At 43.3% G+C, this 18,193-nt stretch overlaps 1 protein-coding gene across 1 annotated transcript in view; it reads left to right on the top strand.

Moving 5' to 3' along the window:
• The window catches only part of CPNE4 (copine 4), a 521,121-nt gene that overhangs the window by 300,572 nt on the left and 202,356 nt on the right, over window positions 1–18,193 (top strand). The window contains exon 3 of the mRNA XM_004704001.2: window positions 16,603–16,782. Coding sequence (XP_004704058.2) covers window positions 16,603–16,782 — 180 coding nt within the window. The remainder of the gene's footprint in view (window positions 1–16,602; window positions 16,783–18,193) is intronic.

Raw genomic sequence — 18,193 nt, 5'->3', positions numbered from 1 at the left:
TGTAGGGATCATACACCCTGGATTCCCTGTGTTTCCAGTTCCTATCTGTACCAGTGTAGATCCTCTGGTCTAGCCAGATTTGTAAGGTCGAATTGGGATCATGATAGTAGGGGTGGAGGAAGCATTTAGGAACTAGAGGAAAGTTGTGTGTTTCATTGTTGCTACATTGCACCCTGACTGGCTCGTTTCCTCCCCGCGACCTTTCCATAAGGGGATGTCCAATTGCTTAGGTACAGAGGTCTTTTGTAGCAGATTTACATCTTTTGATCTCTTGACTATTGCTTCCATGCACATTGATCGTGCAACCAAGACAAAATCCTTGCCAACTTCAATCTGTTCTCCACTGATCATGATGTTATCTATTGGACCACTTGTGAGGATGTTGGTATTCTTTACCTTAAGTTATCATCCACACTGCAGGCTGCAATCCTTGTGCTGATCTTCATTAGCACGTAGAAGATGGGATATGAGAAAATGAGGTATTCCGTAGGACCGCCCCCTTAAGGGTTTTCTAATTATTTTGTTTTGTTAATTTTGTCATCAGCTAGAAGAAACACATGGCCATTACCTGGGCTTGGTTACTCTGGTGTGGAGTGAGGGTGGGCACAGTTATCACATTGGACCTGTAAAATTTAAGCTGCCTGTGAGGTGTTTTAAATGGAGAGAGAGAGTAAGCAGTTGGGTGTATGTTTAAGCCTGTGTAGACAGTTATATTTTCGCATTTCATCATTGGCTTGTGGTAAGTGGGGGGCTTAGAGATTGTTGTTATCATTTTGTAAGTTCACAATTTTCCTACATGTTCAGCCATAGACTAGTAGCTCAGAGGTTCTCGCTCCATCCATTCCTAAGAGAGTGAAACCTGGGGCATGTGCACAGTTTTTCAGAACATCTGGAATAAGAACGATTTTAAAAGTCTGGCTTCCTGGGAGTCCCCCTTAGTTTGGAGTAACTTAGTCTGTGTTTGTTAGAGGTTGTGCTTATGCCCATTGAGCCAGTAAGGTTTTCCTGTTTTGTTGATGGACCTGTTTGCGGCTCCACATCTTGCTAATTGTTCTTGAGTAGGTACAGCCTAGCACATATACACATTGAGCCAGTAAGGTTTTCCTGTTTTGTTGATGGACCTGTTTGCGGCTCCACATCTTGCTAATTGCTCTTGAGTAGGTACAGCCTAGCACATATACACAGCTTTTAGAGCTCCAGCGATTAGTATACAAAAGAGGGTTCTTCTTGGCTGTCCCTTTCCCCAGATTTCTCTGATCAATGCTTGGTCCCTCTAATAGTTGGTCTATTACTTCTAGTAAAGAAAGGAGCACAGTCCTGCAACTCTGTAGACGGCTTAGCTCCTAATGTAGCTTGGGGTGATTTGTAATAGAACCTTGGTGTTCACATAGCTGTAGTTCCTGGGTGGTGCAAATGGTGAGTGTGCCTGGCTGCTCACCAAATGATTATGGTTTGAGTTCATCCAGACGACCTTGGATGAAAGGGCTGGTGATTTATTTCCCCCAAAATCAGCCCTCAGAAACCCTATATAGCTCTACTTTGACACACATGGAGTTGCTATTTGAATTGAGCTGATTGGACCATAACTGGCTTGGTTAATCATAGGACTACCAGCCTTCTCTTAATGGCTCTACATCAAGATCTTCAGTAAACTTGGCCCCATTAGTTAAAGTACTCCTCTTTAAGGCCTTCCTCTCTCATTGGACAGAACCTCTTCCCACCGCACCAAAGTGGGGCAAGGACATGTATCAAGTTTAGGGAACACAGCTGGTCTTGCAATACTAATTCAGAAGACATCGGGTTATATTTGACTTAAAACCATGACACTAAATTGATGCCCAGAGAGCTCAAGATGAGATTAAAGAAAGGCCATCCAAGAATGAAATCCGGTGTCACACACACATGTAGAGGTAAGCTCGGGCATTTAGAGATGTACAAAGCAGGAGGTCCTCCCTGAGACCAGAGTCAGGAAACACTGGCTCTTTTAGTCCTAGGCCAGCTATGTCAGCAGCCACAGGGGCAGTTTGAGTTTTATTACTCTATATATCTTATCTTGTACCCCTGTCGACTCAAAACGAAAAGGATGGGTGTCAAGTTGATTTCAACTCATAGAAATCCTATAGACCAGCAGTTCTCAACCTGTGGGTTGTGACCCCTTTGGGGAGTCGAACGGCCCTTTCACAGGGATCGCCCGATTCATAACAGTAGCAAAATGACAGTGATGAAGTAGCAACGAGAATAATGTTATGGTTGGGGGTCACGACAACATGAGGAACTGGATGAAAGGGTGGCAGCATGAGGGAGGTTGAAAACCAATGCGCTAGACTGTCCCATAGGGTATCCAAGGCCCTCGTCGTTACAAAAGCAGACTGCCATGTGTTTCTCTTGAACAACTGGTGGGTTTCAACCATGGACCTTTAGGTTAGCAGCCAAACACTTAACCATTGCAACACCAAGGCATATATCCGTCTTACTTGACCAGTAACTTTCTTCTTTGATTCATCAAGTCTTGCATATGCTAATTGTCTCAATTAAATTGTCTACAACTGACTCTGGTGGCAGAAGATGCAAAGAAGGTCTTCTCATCCCAATTATGTTTGCTTTCTTAGCACAGATTCAGAGCCGGCTGAGTTTACATTCATATTGGTACAGAGAGAGGCAATGGGATATCATGAAAATTAAATCCCAGAACAGAAGGAAGGCCTAGCTTCATGTTCAGTAGTGACAAAAATCCAGTCTAGTTTCAGTAAGTTGACTAACTTGCTCAAGTGCAGTTTCCTCATCTTTGAAACAGGATCTGGATTGTGTCCACCTTGCATGGCTATTTTGTTCTGAGATGGAAGTGGTATACTAGAAGTACAATAGCATGTGGAAAGCAATCAATAAATACTGACCATAGAAGGCAAGGAAACATGATTTAAATCAGCAACAGAATCCTTCAAATTTCCATTTTAGTTGGTCTTTTTGTTCCAAATGCTTTACCTACCTATAACCGGGCTCTGTTTTGTTTGTATTTGTGCATCTGTATTGGAGCAGGTGAAATGAACCCTGGACATTGCATACATACTAAATGTATCCCCTGGGTCCTGAGAAATTATCCACTCTCTGGCTATCAAAACCAGTAAAGCGAAAAATTCCATATTTGGATGCAGGCCAAAAGTTAGAATTCTAGGGTTGGAAGAAGCCATAAGAATTAATCCATCTCTATCATCTGTTATTTAAACCTCCTCTTCTTCCTCTCAGCTCAACAGTGTCTGAAACCTTCTATGGAGTTTTTCTGGTTGTAAATAGGGTCTTCTCTCTATGGGGCCAAAAGCGATTTCATTTTGGCGTCTATTAGTCCCTGAAAGGCTGATTTCTTGCTGTACACTATAAAGCACACTCGGTCCAACACCCAGAACAGCTGCCAGATCCGAGAAGAGGTTTACAATGGGCTTGCAGAACTACCGCGACCACCACAATGAAGAGTCCCTTCTTCCGTGTGTCACCCGTGTTGTACACCCGCACTTAAGGGAGCTCTCTGGTTGAGGCAGGAACACCTCCACTACAAGATGCACAGAGCATTCTCAATGGCTGCCTCTGTGGGGAACGTCCTTCCTGTAGATGCTAAGGTGTCAGCAGAATGAATGAGACCTCAATTATAAATTGTAATCTCTGGTCCGGGACTCGGGGTAACTAAGTCTGCCCAGTGGAACTGCACTCCTTGGGGCTGTCAAGGCTGTGAGCTGTCAGGAACAGAGCGCCAGGCCTTTGTTCGGGACACCTCTGGGGGAATGCGAACTGCCAATATTTGGGTTAGTCAATAGTCCGTTGTTCGCCCACTTGCAACACTTGGGATCTCCATGAGTCTCACTCAACTAGCTTGTACTGAAGAACAACAATATGTGTTGGGATGACTGGTGATGTTTCTACTATCATGCTGACTTCCAAAGGCCTACCCAGTTCTGGAAAAATTACATGCTATCATTAACTTCCTTCTTTGGGTGACTGGATGTAAATAGGTACAAAGTGTTCGTCAGAAGTATTTGCAACTAATTCACTTTTGTTAAATAAATACGACAAAAGAAAATAAAGCTTTGGTTGCTGGTGAAAGCAGAAGTCCTCTGGGGACCTAGGTTAGGCCCCAAGATAATTGATGTTACTACCAAAAAAGCATTATCTTGGGGGTTATATGTCCAGAATCAGGTGTTCAGCAGGTTAGAAAGTCCTGGAAAGCAAGCGCCTTAGCATAAACAGATTGTGTGCGACTTTAAAGAGAGAATGAAAAACGAGGACTGCTCTCATAAAGCATTCTAATCGTATGGACTTGATGATTCTTTCTATAACCAGGAGAGTATCCAGTCCTGTGCTTATTGTAAATTGTCGCAATGCATATTGCTCACTTGATAGATATTTTAATGATGCTGACGGCACTGATACTTTGATGGGCAATGTTACCACTTAGAGATTCGTCCCCACTTACAAGTAGTGCTTGTGAAGGACCTAGAAAACGAATGTTTCAATGTACCAACAGAATGAATGGCAAGAACCATGCCACTGGGTAGGCATTTAAAAACGAGGGAAGTCCACGTTTCAGAAGGAGAAGGAGGAAAAGAAGGACATTGAAGACAAGAGAAAGCTATGGCCTCTCCTACTAATGACATATCAGTGACAGCCATGGGAGAACTGCCATCAGGAATCCTGGTACTCAGATAGTGGGGAATTGACTGAAAATCCATTAAGATTAATTTACCAATTAGCAATGCTTTTCATTTATTAGAAACTCACTGATGTTTATAAAGAAAGAAACAAAAATGAGGGGGCATTGACCTTCGAGAGCTGTGTGGTCTGGGGAGTGGTTGGACTCTTGAAGGGTGGGGACAGCACTGGTGTCATTTGTAGTCACCCAGGGCAGTTTTGTACGTATCCAACTGTAGTATGGCCACCAGGGTGGGGTACTCCGGGTTTGAGAAAGAAAATATAATTTCTAAGCTCTCGGTATTGACCCCACCATGCTTTTTCTCAAACTTTGCCTCATCAGCTTTGAGTTTTCAATTACCCAATGTGGTATAATTGTGTAAATACCTTGGCTTCAGGAGGAAGCTTGCAGGAACTGATCAAACAAAAAGTGGAGGGAGTGTGTGCTGGTTGGTTGGGCAACCATGGAAAGATGAGTACCAGCTCAGAGTTTTCACTGGACAAAGCCTGGAGTTCCCCGCTAGACACACCTCGGTGCTCTGACTTGACTGTGGACAGAAGGCAGAGGAGTACTTACTGTACATGTTGGAGTGCACCCCAGACTGAGAGGAAATCCAGTTTCATGGACTTGCGAATTGGGAGAGACTGGGGTTTGACTTCAAGTAGAAATGTATCATTTTCGTGGGGAGGAAGTGGAGGGAAGCCAGTCAAGTCATAAATAAGAGAAGAATAGAGTCTGACTCCGAAGGAGATTGAGGAAAACAGTGAATGCATTCATAGGCTTATCATTTTGTTCAATAGGTGCATAAATATCCAGCAGACACGTTTATCTTCACTAATTTCAAACATCAATTCATCAGAAATCCAGGGCTCTCCAACCTCGCTGACCTTTTTGGAGGACTCTGCAGCTGTGACAGGGAGATGAGACAGTGGGAACATCCTGTTAACCACCAACATCTGAGTGGAGTGTGAATTGCTTTACACTTCTGTGGGATTAGCCTCCTAGCTCAGGTAGGAAGAAGATCTATCAGTCACTGCAACTTGGAGTGACCTGCAATCCAACACCTTCCCACTCCTGATTCGGGCAGGCTTGGGCTGGTTTTAGCAGGATGGTGTGAATTCTAGGAGGCAGTTTCCAGATTGCTTGGTCTGCATATGCTAGTTTACAGCTGTGCGTGAGGATAGAGACAGATGATTTGGGACTGGAAAACACCTTGTAGATTATGGAAGTCTCATTGTCTTCTCAGTCTGGAGCGTCTGGTTTCTCCCGAGCTGTTGGAGAGCACTACTTCAGTGACGGGAACTTGAAGAGCACAATGCCACAGGAAGGTGAAGAGGAAGGTTGAAGATTAGAAAGGCCATACTGGACACTGCATAGCTACACTGAAAAAAGACTTTTCAAGTCTCTTGCCTAGCTGAGTATGTTAAAGATGGTTTTCCTCTCCAGGAGCATTTGGAGTCTTCAGTGTTGGGAGGGGCCTAGACCATAATGGGAAGGAGGACGATGTCCTCTTTAAGACAGAGGCCATGTGTCAGGGGAGAATTTCAAGGAAAATCCTAAGGGACTCCATCACGTAACAGTTGGGTGATCTTGAGCACATTCACTTCTTCAATCCTGTTTCGTGCTGTGTAAAATAGTTATTAGTGGAAATACACATGCGTGTTGGGATAATTAAATGGGATAATGTATGTGAAATGGCTAGAAAAGTGTCTAGTTTACAGGTAGTAACCCAGTTGCCATGGAATCGCAGTTGCCATCATGTTGACTGCAGTCACGAATGCCCCCTGTGTATGAGTTAAAATGTACTCCCTGGGGTTTTTATTAAAATCAATCACTATGCATTTCTTCTGAGTTGTCTCTGAGTGTTGTATATCATGCATGTGTGTGTGTGTATCATGTGCCTTTTAGACTAAATTACATGGAATCTTCACTTTGTACAGATTCAAAATGTACGTGACAGAGCACAGTTTAAGAAAACAATAAGAGTTATATACAGGGCAACAATTTCAATCACACTGTGGTAGTTACATAATCTGGTATCAACTTGAGCCTATTAAGAGTGAAGGGGTGGAGTTTAGCCTGTCAACCAGGTCGCAACTTGATGACCTCATTTGGAAGCACGACAGAGATAAATACATCACTGGAGGCCAGGCACACTCTCTCTGCTATCATTCCTGCTGACAAGACAGATGGCACTACACTGATGGAACCAGAGCCCTGGAGCTGGAGGAGCCACGTGGAGACCCACGCTAGTGCTGAGATGCTTCCACCACCACTGGATCCATTAGATTTTCCACCCACTGGCCTGTGATCTTCCTGCGTGAGTCTGAAGAGGAATTTACAGACTGGTATCCAACATATGGGCTAATATCAGACGTATGGACTTGATCTGAACTGGGCTGGGATGTTTTCTTAATATATTATTACTCTTTGATATAAAATTCTCTCTTACATACATATGAGTGTCTCTGGATTTGTTTCTCTAGTCAACCTGGACTAACACAACACTCATTCATTAAGGCAAAACTATTTGTCTGCAGAGCTAAGGCACATCACAAAAAGCAAAGAGAACATGAAAATAAAGATATATGGTAAACTCAAGTTGTCCATTATTGGGTGATCTCAAAGCAATAAAGATTTGAACCAAAGTCCAATGACTTCAAAGTCTGTGACTATGGGCTAGTAGTCTTCTGCTGCTCCTTACAGTAGAGTGCTTACAGTAGAGTGCGTCAGCTTCAAGTCCAAAGGAGTATTTCACTTCGTTTAATCTGAAGCAGGTATGTTTAAGATTAAGTCCAATTCACTTGATGGGTTTCTCAAATCATTACCTTTTGATAGGACCTATGAAGAAAATTGTACATATTGAAAAATCAAAGTCTAAAATCCAGGTAGCCCATAGCATGAGGTTGAAGATCATTCAACAACAGTTGCTGAAGTACATTAGTAAGTAACTTCCAGAAGTTCAGGCCAAATTCAGAAGAGGGTGTGGGACAAGGGACATCATTGTTGACATCAGATGGGCCTTGGCTAAGAGCAGTGTTTACTTGTGTTTTATTGACTATTGCTAAGGCATTAAACTATATGTACCATAAGAAACTATGGATAGTCTTGAGAAGAATGGCCAGAAAATTTCATTGTGTTCATGCAGAACCTGTACAGGAATTAAAGGGCAGGTGATATATATATATATACTACATGATCCAATATCAGGAAAGGTGTGTGTCAGGATTGTATCCTCTCACCCTGGGTACACAATCTGTAGGCTGAGCAGATAATCAGAGAAATTGGATTATATGAGAAGGAATGACATCTAAATTTGCCCTGAATCCTGGTTGTGGAGAGTTTTAAATGGTTGGGCATAAGGAATTTCATCCCATTTACCTGCCCTTCTGGAAAACTATTCCAACTATAAAATAATATGATAATTTAGAGACAAATCGAGGTGCAATCTCTCCCCTGAATCTGGATTATTCAAAGACCAAGCTTTGTTACAATATGTGAAAATCAGGGTTATGTAAAAACAGAGGATAAGCAGAGATCACATACTAGAGGAGAATCGCTATCACAATTCATCATGGCATTACTGTCCTACCACTGAGAATCATGACCCAGCCAACCCTCACAGCCAGGATTATCCCACTACTTCCACCCCCAGCTCATTATAGACAGATGCATGTAAGTAACATGCAAAAGAGTTGTCTAGTATATTTTACACTGTTGTCATAAATGCAAAATGTTGACTAAAGAGATGGTCCATACGTGAGGGAGTGGTGTATATTTATTTACCTACATGGGGCTTCCAAAAGTTTATGGGGAAATCCATTTGTCTTTATACACACACACACAAACACACACACATGCATGAGCACACACACACACACACACACACACCCCATGTACAGGATTTAATTCACTCCAGGACTATCAAAGTGGCGCAGCGTAGACTACTGTATATTGGTATTGTCTATCTAATTAAAATTTTTAGTTTTAAATAATTCAAGTTAATGCAATTAAAATAAAATGTTAAATTCCATTCCTCTGTCTCACTAGATGTATTTCAAGTATTTAATAGTTACATGGGCCTCGTGGTTACCATTTTGAGCAGTGTAGCTATAAATTGCTTCCATCATCATGGAACATCCTAGTGGATAACGATGGGCCATTGTCAGCCCCCAAGCCAAGTGTGCTAACTTTCAGGGCAATGGGACATGGATCATAAATCAGGAAACCAAGAGGCATACACTGGCCATTTACCTTGAGGAAAAGGAACCGCTGGCTGTGGAGAACACTGGTGTTCTTCATAGGCGGTCCTATTCAAGGTCCTTGCCAATATGCTGAGGCTTTGTGTAGAGTAAAGCGGCAGAGAGTCCGTAGTGAGTAGATGCTGGGAAGAAGCCGGAGGAAGAGGATGGGGCCCATCACCATGGCAATAGCACCTGCAGGTGATGCTCATTTCAACCGTGCCGCGCTCCTAAGGAAGGTGATAAAATTCTACTGTTTGCTTTACACAGCTGAGTTAGTTAATTGTGCCAGCCTGGCCGATAATCACATGTGGGTCTGGTTGAAAGGCGGAGGGATAAATGGGTGGTGAAGCCTCGCCTTTCTAGTTCTTGGGTCTCTTGTTTTGTGATGGTTGCACCGGGTGCAGCTGCCTTAGCAGTTCCCTGCTTCAGCTTGCAAGATTGACTTCCTACAAGACATCCCCAAGGAGAAGCTACATGGACCTATCCCGATGCAGCCCTGGATGCTGGAGCAGCCGTGTGGAGACCCCTGCTAGTGCTGAGATGCTTGTTCGTTCACTGACTCAGCTTTCCTCCTGCAGTCGGCATCATTGCCTCTGTTTTGTGAGGTGGAGGACTTTGTGGACTGGTGTTGGGTATGGGTTAATGTTGGACTTGTGGGCTTGGGCAGCATTGGGTTGGGATGTTTTTGTGATGCACATTTTCTTTGCATAAAACTCTCTCTTATACATGAGTTGCTGTGGATTTGTTTCTCCAAAGTACCTAGACTAATACAACAGCAAAGCCTGGGGCTCTGTCTAGCAATGAAAAGAATATCTGGCTCTGGATTCGGCAGCAGGTTCGTCCCCAGGGTCTATAAACAGAACAGCTGGCATCAGAGCCTCTGTTAATGCATGGCAGCAGGATGGAGGGAGACTTCAGTCGACCGATAATGTAGAGTAGACACTCATTATCCCGTACGGCTTATTCAGTTTAATCTAGAGAATTTGAAGTTTTAAGACATTGATTGGTGAAAAGTGACTGTTCTGAGATATTTCTAGAGAGAAGTGGGTTGATAGAAAGCATGCATTTGCGGATCCAGGCGGACTGTGTTTGAATCTCACTTCTACTACCAATTTTCGGAGGAGTGGTTTGGTTATCTGCAACATGGGAAACATATTTTAGAGAATCATTTGTAAGAGGAGCCATGATCATCTGAATCATCATGAAGGAAAAAAAATGCTTCCTACTAGACAGTGGTTTCTCATCAATTATACCACGCATCCCAGTTTCAAAGATGTTAAACTGTACATTTTAAAGTTGATGAAGGTAAATACCGAAGGAGATGAATTGTCTCCCGAGGGCCTGGCACGGAGCAGATGTGCTGTAGAAATGCATCATTTCCTTGCACCCCTTCCTGTGCCTGGGCGGTAGAGTTACCATCCTTCCTTAGTCAATGCCCCGCTTGCTCTCCATTTCAAGGAGAAGTTAAATAATTCACTCGACAAGGGGCACAGTGATTTCCTGAGGCAATGACTTCCATAAAGCATGTGCTTTCCATCACAAAAATGTTGATTCCTCAAATGCAGGATTTTTTCTGGGGAAAATCCAACTACTTACTTTTAGGTTGCTGATGAACGCATTCCTGTGAATGGTTCAGAGAACCCTTGGCAAACGTCCTTCATTTGCCTAGATGGGATTGAAGGTGGTCTGGATTAATGGGGTAGGTGCTTGCATTCAGCAGGATCCCCAGTGACATTATCCTGTGTTGTGACGATCCCAAAGACCATTCCATAGTAACAAAGTCCCCGGTGACAGTCAATATCACCCCAGTGAGAATCACTAAATTAGACACATGTGTCAGGGCCAACTTCAGTCCACGTTGTGTGTGGGGACTTAAGGAGAAATAAGGCCCGCAAAAGCACACATATTTGCATTCTTAGGAAGGGATGAGCAGGATTACCCAGAATACATGGCAAGCCATCCAGGCATGTAGACATATAGGGTGGGGGGGGGGTGAAATAGCACCAGCAAACTCATGTTAAGGTCCTAGGTGGTGGCAACAGTTTGCACTGAATGGCTAAATTCTTAAAGGCTGGCAGTTCGAACTCACTCAGCAGTTCCATGGGAGAAAAACCAGGCAAGCTGCTCCCAGGGAGATGACAGGCTAGAAAAGCTACCTGGAGTGCTACTCTCAGGCTCCAATGTGCTCGACTTGGCGCAGAAGCAACCGACACCACCCATCTCAGGTCTCCATGTGACCGTTGGATAGCCAGTAGCGTGTTAACTAGTCTATAGCCAGTAGCATGTTAACTAGTTTATAGCCAGTAGCATGTTAACTAGTTTCAATTCTATGGAAGTGGAGAAGACAGGTAGATTGAAAAGAACATTTTTTCAATGATCTCAATCTATCTCTGCTGAGTGAGTCTGAGAACCACCCCCACTTGTCTGTTGCAGCTACAGGACAAGGCAACTCTGAGGCCACCGTCACTTAAAATCATGCTATTTAGGGTGGTTGAGGGAATTATTTTGTTATCTAAATTTGATGGTATTTAATATGTCTCCTAGGAAGTTCCACGATTTGAAAGATTGCCTATCATAAATCCTTGATTTTTAACGTAAGAGAGTTATCCACTTTTTATTCGTGGGAAGGTAGTTTCTCTCCACACTCCCTAAATAATGTATATGGAATAAATGTTTCCAGAATATTATCTTGAAGGCATATGCCATTGGAAGCTTGCCCCGGAGGCCCACATGTCTCACTTTGGCCCATGATGTCTTCTGCACCAGGCCAGGCTCCCCTACAGCACCTGTTGCCCCAATGATCAAAGCTCATCCATGTCCCACAAACCTTGAACTTTTCAGTAAGCGACACCAATTTTGTTCCTTTCCTTTCTCTTTTTTTATGGAGAGTGAAAATATACACAGCAAGACTCACTCCTGTTTCATAATTTTTAGATGTCGTGATGGGTGACATTGATGACACTCGTCACATGTGTCAACACCGGTGTTTCTGTTCTGCTTTTCTCACTCCCGTTAGCCTCAACGCCTTGACCCGGCCGATCTTTTCATGTCTGCTTTGAAATAACTGAAGACCATTTGTTCCTAGATCGTTTTTTAAATAGAACTCAACATTCAAGGGTGACAATCCTGACTCATTGTAATAAACTTACTCTGTTTAAAGTTGACTTTGGGGCAGTTTTAATTCAAGGGCACTTCTACTTTGACCTGCAGGTTTTCTGTGAGTCAGAAGTGACAAGACAGCAAAGGAGTTGGAATTTCCTTGGGCTTGATATCATTTGATGTTAGCCACATGGACTCTGGGTTCAAACCCGGGCCCAAACCCTACCTCTGCCACTTGGTAAGAGGCTTTAATAATAAAGGGAAACAAAAAACAAAAAACCTCAGACTCACTGCCTGGTTGATGCTGACTCACAGCGACCCTACAGGCCAGAGTAGAACTGTTCCTGTGAGTATCTAAGACTATAACTCTTTTTAAAAATCATTTTATTAGGAGCTCATACAACTCTTATCACAATCCATACATCCATCCATTGTGTAAAGCACAATTGTACATTCATTGCCCTCATCATTCTCAAAACATTTGCTCTCCACTTAAGCCCCTGGCATCAGTTTCTCATTTTCCCCCTCTCTCATGAACCCTTGATAATTTATAAATTATTATTTTGTCATGTCTTGCCCTGTCCTACATCTCCCTTCACCCACATTTCTGATGTCCGTCCCCCAGGGAGGAGGTTATATGTAGATCCTTGTAATCGGTTCCCCCTTTCCAACAAGACTGTAACTCTTTATGGGAGTAGAAAGCCCCGTCTTCCTCCCAAGAAGTGACTGGTGGTTTTGAACCACTAACCTTAGGAATCACAGCCCAATGTGTAACCACTGCATGACCAGGGCTAGTACTTACCCCTTATGTTGCCATAAGAAGAAAATAATTTAAACACACACCTCACCAAAAAAGATAAACAGATGATAACTAATCATATAAAAATATGCCTTCCATCATTAATCATTAGGAAAATTCAGATTTAAAGCACAGATAGATATCACTGCACACCGGTTAGAAAGCAAAAATAAATAAATATACACCTGTCATATAGCCCAATTATTTCTCTATAAGGTGTAGGACAGAGTGGAAATGCCCCTGTGGGTTTCCAAGACTGTAATTTTTCTATGAGAGAAGAAAATCTCATCTTTCCCCTGTGGAGTGGCTGATGGTTTCCAACTGCAAAGGTTGTGTTTAGAAGGAAGCTACGCAACCACTACCGCCAGGGCTCCTCTGAATATTTTACAGCACCTTTCAAATATGCATTTAGTATTGATAGCATTTCTTCTACCATCGTTTCCTAAGTACTTCTACTCTTGGAATTCTTACTTGCTCAAGGTTTGTCTTGGAAATGACCTATCTATTGCAACTATTATGTACTTTGTACCCAGTTAGTCATTTCCCTAAAATTAAACATGTATAGAGAGGTTGCTTACTGTTGCACAACGGCAGTTTCCTTGAATACATATCTAAAGTGTGTGGCTTGAAGCCAACATGAACTTTCATCAATGTGAGGCCCCTTGTTTGCAAATCAAGAACCATTTCTGCCAACCACCCATCTGTTACTTTTTTCTGCTTGATGCTAAAAGCTATGCTATTGATAATTCCCACACCAAAATATTCACCCATGGCAGACAGTTTCCAGCAGGGATTCCAGACTAAGATGGGAAGAAAGGTCTGGTAAAAATAATCAATAAATGCCTATGGATCATAATAGAGTGTTCTCAATGCAAAGGGGCTTCATAACGTTCATTGAAGAATGGAAGGAAAAGAATGGAAGGAAAAGTTCCTAAGAACTTCCTTGAAGTCTCCTCATAACCGTGCTTTCAGATGAGCCTCACCAAGTTGGAAGACATTCAGAACCTTCGTAATCAGAAGGTAGAATGCCAACTCTGACTCACACTTACTAACACTCATGGAAGTGGCACAGACCAGCCAGCGTTTCCTTCATTAAGCAACAGGCAGTTGAGTTGACATGATGGTCACTAACAACAAAGCAGAGAAACAAAACCCAACATTTCGGTCTCTTGTCTCTTTTCATCTATCCCTGCACGGGACTCCATTGTTCCACCTCCAAAAAGAGAAGATACCTTTCTGGGTCTCAGTTGAGGACATCAGACCCACCTGTAAACTATTCTTTAGGGATTATTTTGAAATCTTCTATCCAAAAACATTGCATACCTATAATTAATTCTCATATGCTCATCGTTCCATGAATTTGCACCAGATGTTGCAAACTCAAATGCCTCTAGGTTCCTGGTGAGGAAATTCTAGGAGAGGAGAAGACCTGGGATGGATCCTGTTAACTAGGGGATGACTGTTCTGTTTGAGACAACCTCCAATCATTGCCATCTAGGAATTTGTCCAAGGTTACTAGATATTAGGACCAGTTCCCTAAGAAAGGAGCAAATGAATGAGTAAACAGTACACACTTAATAAAGGGTAGGCTTGAGACCTAAGGCAGTAATGTTTGTGTTCATGCAAATGGCTTTCCATGTCATTCCTTTGGTCATCATGAACTAGAAAACCCATATTAGCTAGAATGGGCACCCATCAGCTTTTTCATGTTGGTAAATTAAGAGGAAAACATTTTGAGTGACACAAATAAAAGATCTCTAGGTAGCTTGAGTCTGAAGACTAGTGGTTTGTGACCTCAAAATTATACTGTTATTTAAAATCATGTTCTCTGGACAACTGAAAAAAATGTAGGAAATTCTTGTACCCAGAGAAGAGCATAATCAGTTTTGTCTCTAGAATGAGCATTATATAAAAATGCAAACCTCTGTTTCAATAGAAGCTAGGTATTCATGGGAGCCCAGAATAGCCAAATAGTCTCCTTGCCTGAATAGTAACTTGTTTTAAAATACTCATCCAGAGTGGATAAGAGTTTTTTAATATCTATTGGACAGAAACCTAGCCGGAACTATATTCTCCTTCTCCTGTCTGCGTTCTAAGAATGGCAGGTGTTGTTGATTAAGAACAACTCTTTCTCATGGAATTGTATGGGACCAGGGAGGACACATGGAATTCAAGAGGGGGAGGAATGGCTTCAGCAAGCATTACTTCTTTTTTTTTTTGCTGGCGAAGGTGGCACATGCACGCTGTGGTCTAAGATGACCTTCCCTTGGTTTCATTGATAAATTGTCTCCTTTACTAAGATGAAAGTGGAGGAAATGGTTTTCTCAATTTGTGCTAATGAGTGAAGCTTTCCAAGTCACCAACAAACCATATTTGTCTCTGAAAGGCAGCAGTGCATCTAGGCTCCAGTTGGTTTCTCGAATAAGAAAGATGGAAGCTCCAATTGGGAGATGCCGCAGAAGTATCCATCAGCTCTAGGTTAGTCTCTAAGGCTCCCTAGAATAAAAATGCTGTATTTTTACTTGTGACAGACATGGAAGAAAACCTCTTTCGTGATAAGGATTCCATCAGGAAACAGATGATAGGCCCAGATGATGTGTCTCAAATGTAAAGCTCTTTCTAAGGCGTGAGCAGGTGGGGCGGTCAGGTAAGCATTGGATTGCTAACTACAAGGTTGGCAGTGCAGACCCATCAGCCGCTCCTCGGGGGCAGGATGAGGCTGTCTGTCCCTCTAGAGATTCCGTTTCAGAAACTGTAGATAGGGTCTGCATGAGTAGGAATCCATTCGATGGCAGACGGTTAGAAAGGGTTAAGGGCGTTAACAAAGGATGGCAAAGCCTAGCAGTCAGCAGTAGCAGGAAGGGATTAGGGTGCGTCCTCGGATCCCTTGAGTGTCCCCTCTGTGCAAGAGAATGTAGTGGCAGAGCTGCGTGTCTGCGCGTGCACACGTGCGTAGGTGTCTTGCACGGAGCCACTATCTACACCACTCTCCTCCGCGTTTCAATCTCCTGCCAAGTCCTCCCCTTGCCTAATTCCAGCCACATCTCAGGGAGCACAGCAGCTTAAGATATGTAACCCGACAGAGGTCATTCTCCTGGAGTGTGGAACTTGACAGAGAATAGCAAGTTGGGATCAGCGGGATACACCGAAGTTACTGCTACAGGAGGAAAGGGGCATCATAGTCTTCATCATGTGCTCCAGCTATTTATTGAGCCCAGAGAGTGCTTTTGCATCTTCTAACCTTGAGGAGGAAACTGAGACCCAGGCAATTGAAACAGCCCAGGGAATTGATACACACTTAATAACGTGGAGAGTTGAGACCTAAGGCAGTTATCTTTATATTCAGTCTAACGGCTTTCCACTTCATTATTTTGAGCATCGTGAGATCGAAAACTCATCTTGGAATAGGATGAGCTAGAATGGACACCCAAGATGCCATTACAGTGCTCATCAGATATCACGAATCAATGACAGATTTCTTTCCTCCTGCTCCAAGCTTGCCCCTTAGGCTCTTTCTCATCCCCAAGGCTCCTGGCAGCCACTAATAATTGATCCACTTGCTTCTCAGTTACCTAGTAATAGAACATGCTCTCAATCTGCAAACGTGAGGTATCTTTTGAAAATTATGTCTAATCATATATCCCTCCCTGGTTCCCTCTCTAAGGTGCTTTCTTGTGGATGTTCTCATCATTTTCCTTGGTGAGCCTGGACTCAGTGCGGGGCATTTGTGGTTTTCAAGGGAGGTACCCCGAGATTCATTTGCTCATTCTCTCTCCCTGCAGGTTGACAGAACAGAGGTGATTCGCACCTGCATCAACCCAGTGTACTCAAAACTGTTTACTGTGGACTTTTACTTTGAAGAGGTACAGCGCCTGCGCTTTGAGGTCCATGACATCAGCAGTAACCACAATGGGCTGAAGGAGGCCGACTTCCTTGGTGGCATGGAGTGTACCCTTGGCCAGGTGAGTTACCTGACACAGTTCTCCCCTTCCCTGTCTTAGGCTTTCTTCTTATCTCCTCTTCTGAAGCAATCCATACTCTCTTTCTCCTACTGACGTCACCTTCCTTACACACGTGACCTTTCTTAACTTCCCCGGGGCTGCCATGTCAGTCTACATAATAGGGATCTGCGGCAGCTTTGTGAACAGTTATTGATTTTGCAAAATGTATCATGTTCACTCCTATATTTCCTCATCACGTCACCCATTTATTTAACCACTGTCTACAAAGCACCTACTCTGTGGCTGGGGTCTGTCCTCATCCTATTCCATCAGAGCCCCATTTCCCACCTTCGCTTGGTGAACCCCGAGGCAGGATGCATTTTCACATTTATTCCAAGCTTCTGATGCCCCAAACAGCCCCACCTAGGGGCTAACTAGATATTTGATAAATAAATGATTTTACTTAGCCCGCACAGAAATCATGTGATATAAATATCATTACTTGATCCTTTTCATGGGTGAGGAAACACAATACACAGAGCTATGAAATGACTTGCCCAAGAACTCACAATAATCCACGGCAGAGTTAGTAGAGGAGACTAGGGCCTCCTGATTCCAAACCTCATTGTCTCAAATCGGTACCACCTTTCCTCGTTCTTTCCCTTCCTGATCGCCCCAGATTGTTATCCGTACTTAGGAGGGGACTAAAGAAAGAAACAGTCCCCGTGCTGAGGAAGTGGACAGCTAACTGAAGAAGGTAGAACATATGCTCACGAAATAGAGACGTCGTGTTATGTACCTTCAGGGACACTCAGACAGGTACCCTGGACTTTACACATAGCATGCGATCCTTGGGGAAGAGAGAGTTTTTTGCTGAGTAGAATCAAAGAAGACATTAAGGGATAGGTAATTTGTGAATCCAATTTTTTATTTGTTTGGCTGGGAGGAATATGACTCAAGTATTGAAGAGGAGAGGGGCGGGAAGCCTTCCAAATAAGAAAGCAGAATAGACAAGGCACAGTGATCCGAATGGACACACTAGGGTTACGGCTGGAACCCGTCTGGCTGTCAGCATCAGACGCTAACTCACCATGAAACTCATGAAGTTTACACAGGACCCCTTCTAGGGCTCTGCACATAATTTTGTATTTGCCCTTGTGAACATTGTTACTCAAAGGGGGCCCCCAATTTAGATAAACCACAGACACCCCAAAACCTGGATCCACCCCCTGAACAAGTGAAGAACCTGTTGTAGGCACTCATGAGAAAGCAGCTTCCTGGCAGAGATGGGAAATGCACATATTTGTTATAGTTGTATCTTGCCTTGAGTCAGCATTTACTGAATGGCAGTGAGATCGGTCTGGATTTTCTGTCACTTATCACAAACGGAATTTCTCTGGGGGCACCAAGTGACAAAATAGACAAAACCCAC

The sequence above is a fragment of the Echinops telfairi genome, unplaced genomic scaffold (genome assembly GCF_000313985.2).
Source record: "Echinops telfairi isolate 266 unplaced genomic scaffold, ASM31398v2 ScPeMD7_7420;HRSCAF=8458, whole genome shotgun sequence".
In the NCBI taxonomy this organism is placed as follows: Eukaryota; Metazoa; Chordata; class Mammalia; order Afrosoricida; family Tenrecidae; genus Echinops; species Echinops telfairi.
The sequence above is the reverse complement of the archived record's forward strand: the minus strand, read 5'-3'. Positions and strand labels throughout refer to the sequence as shown.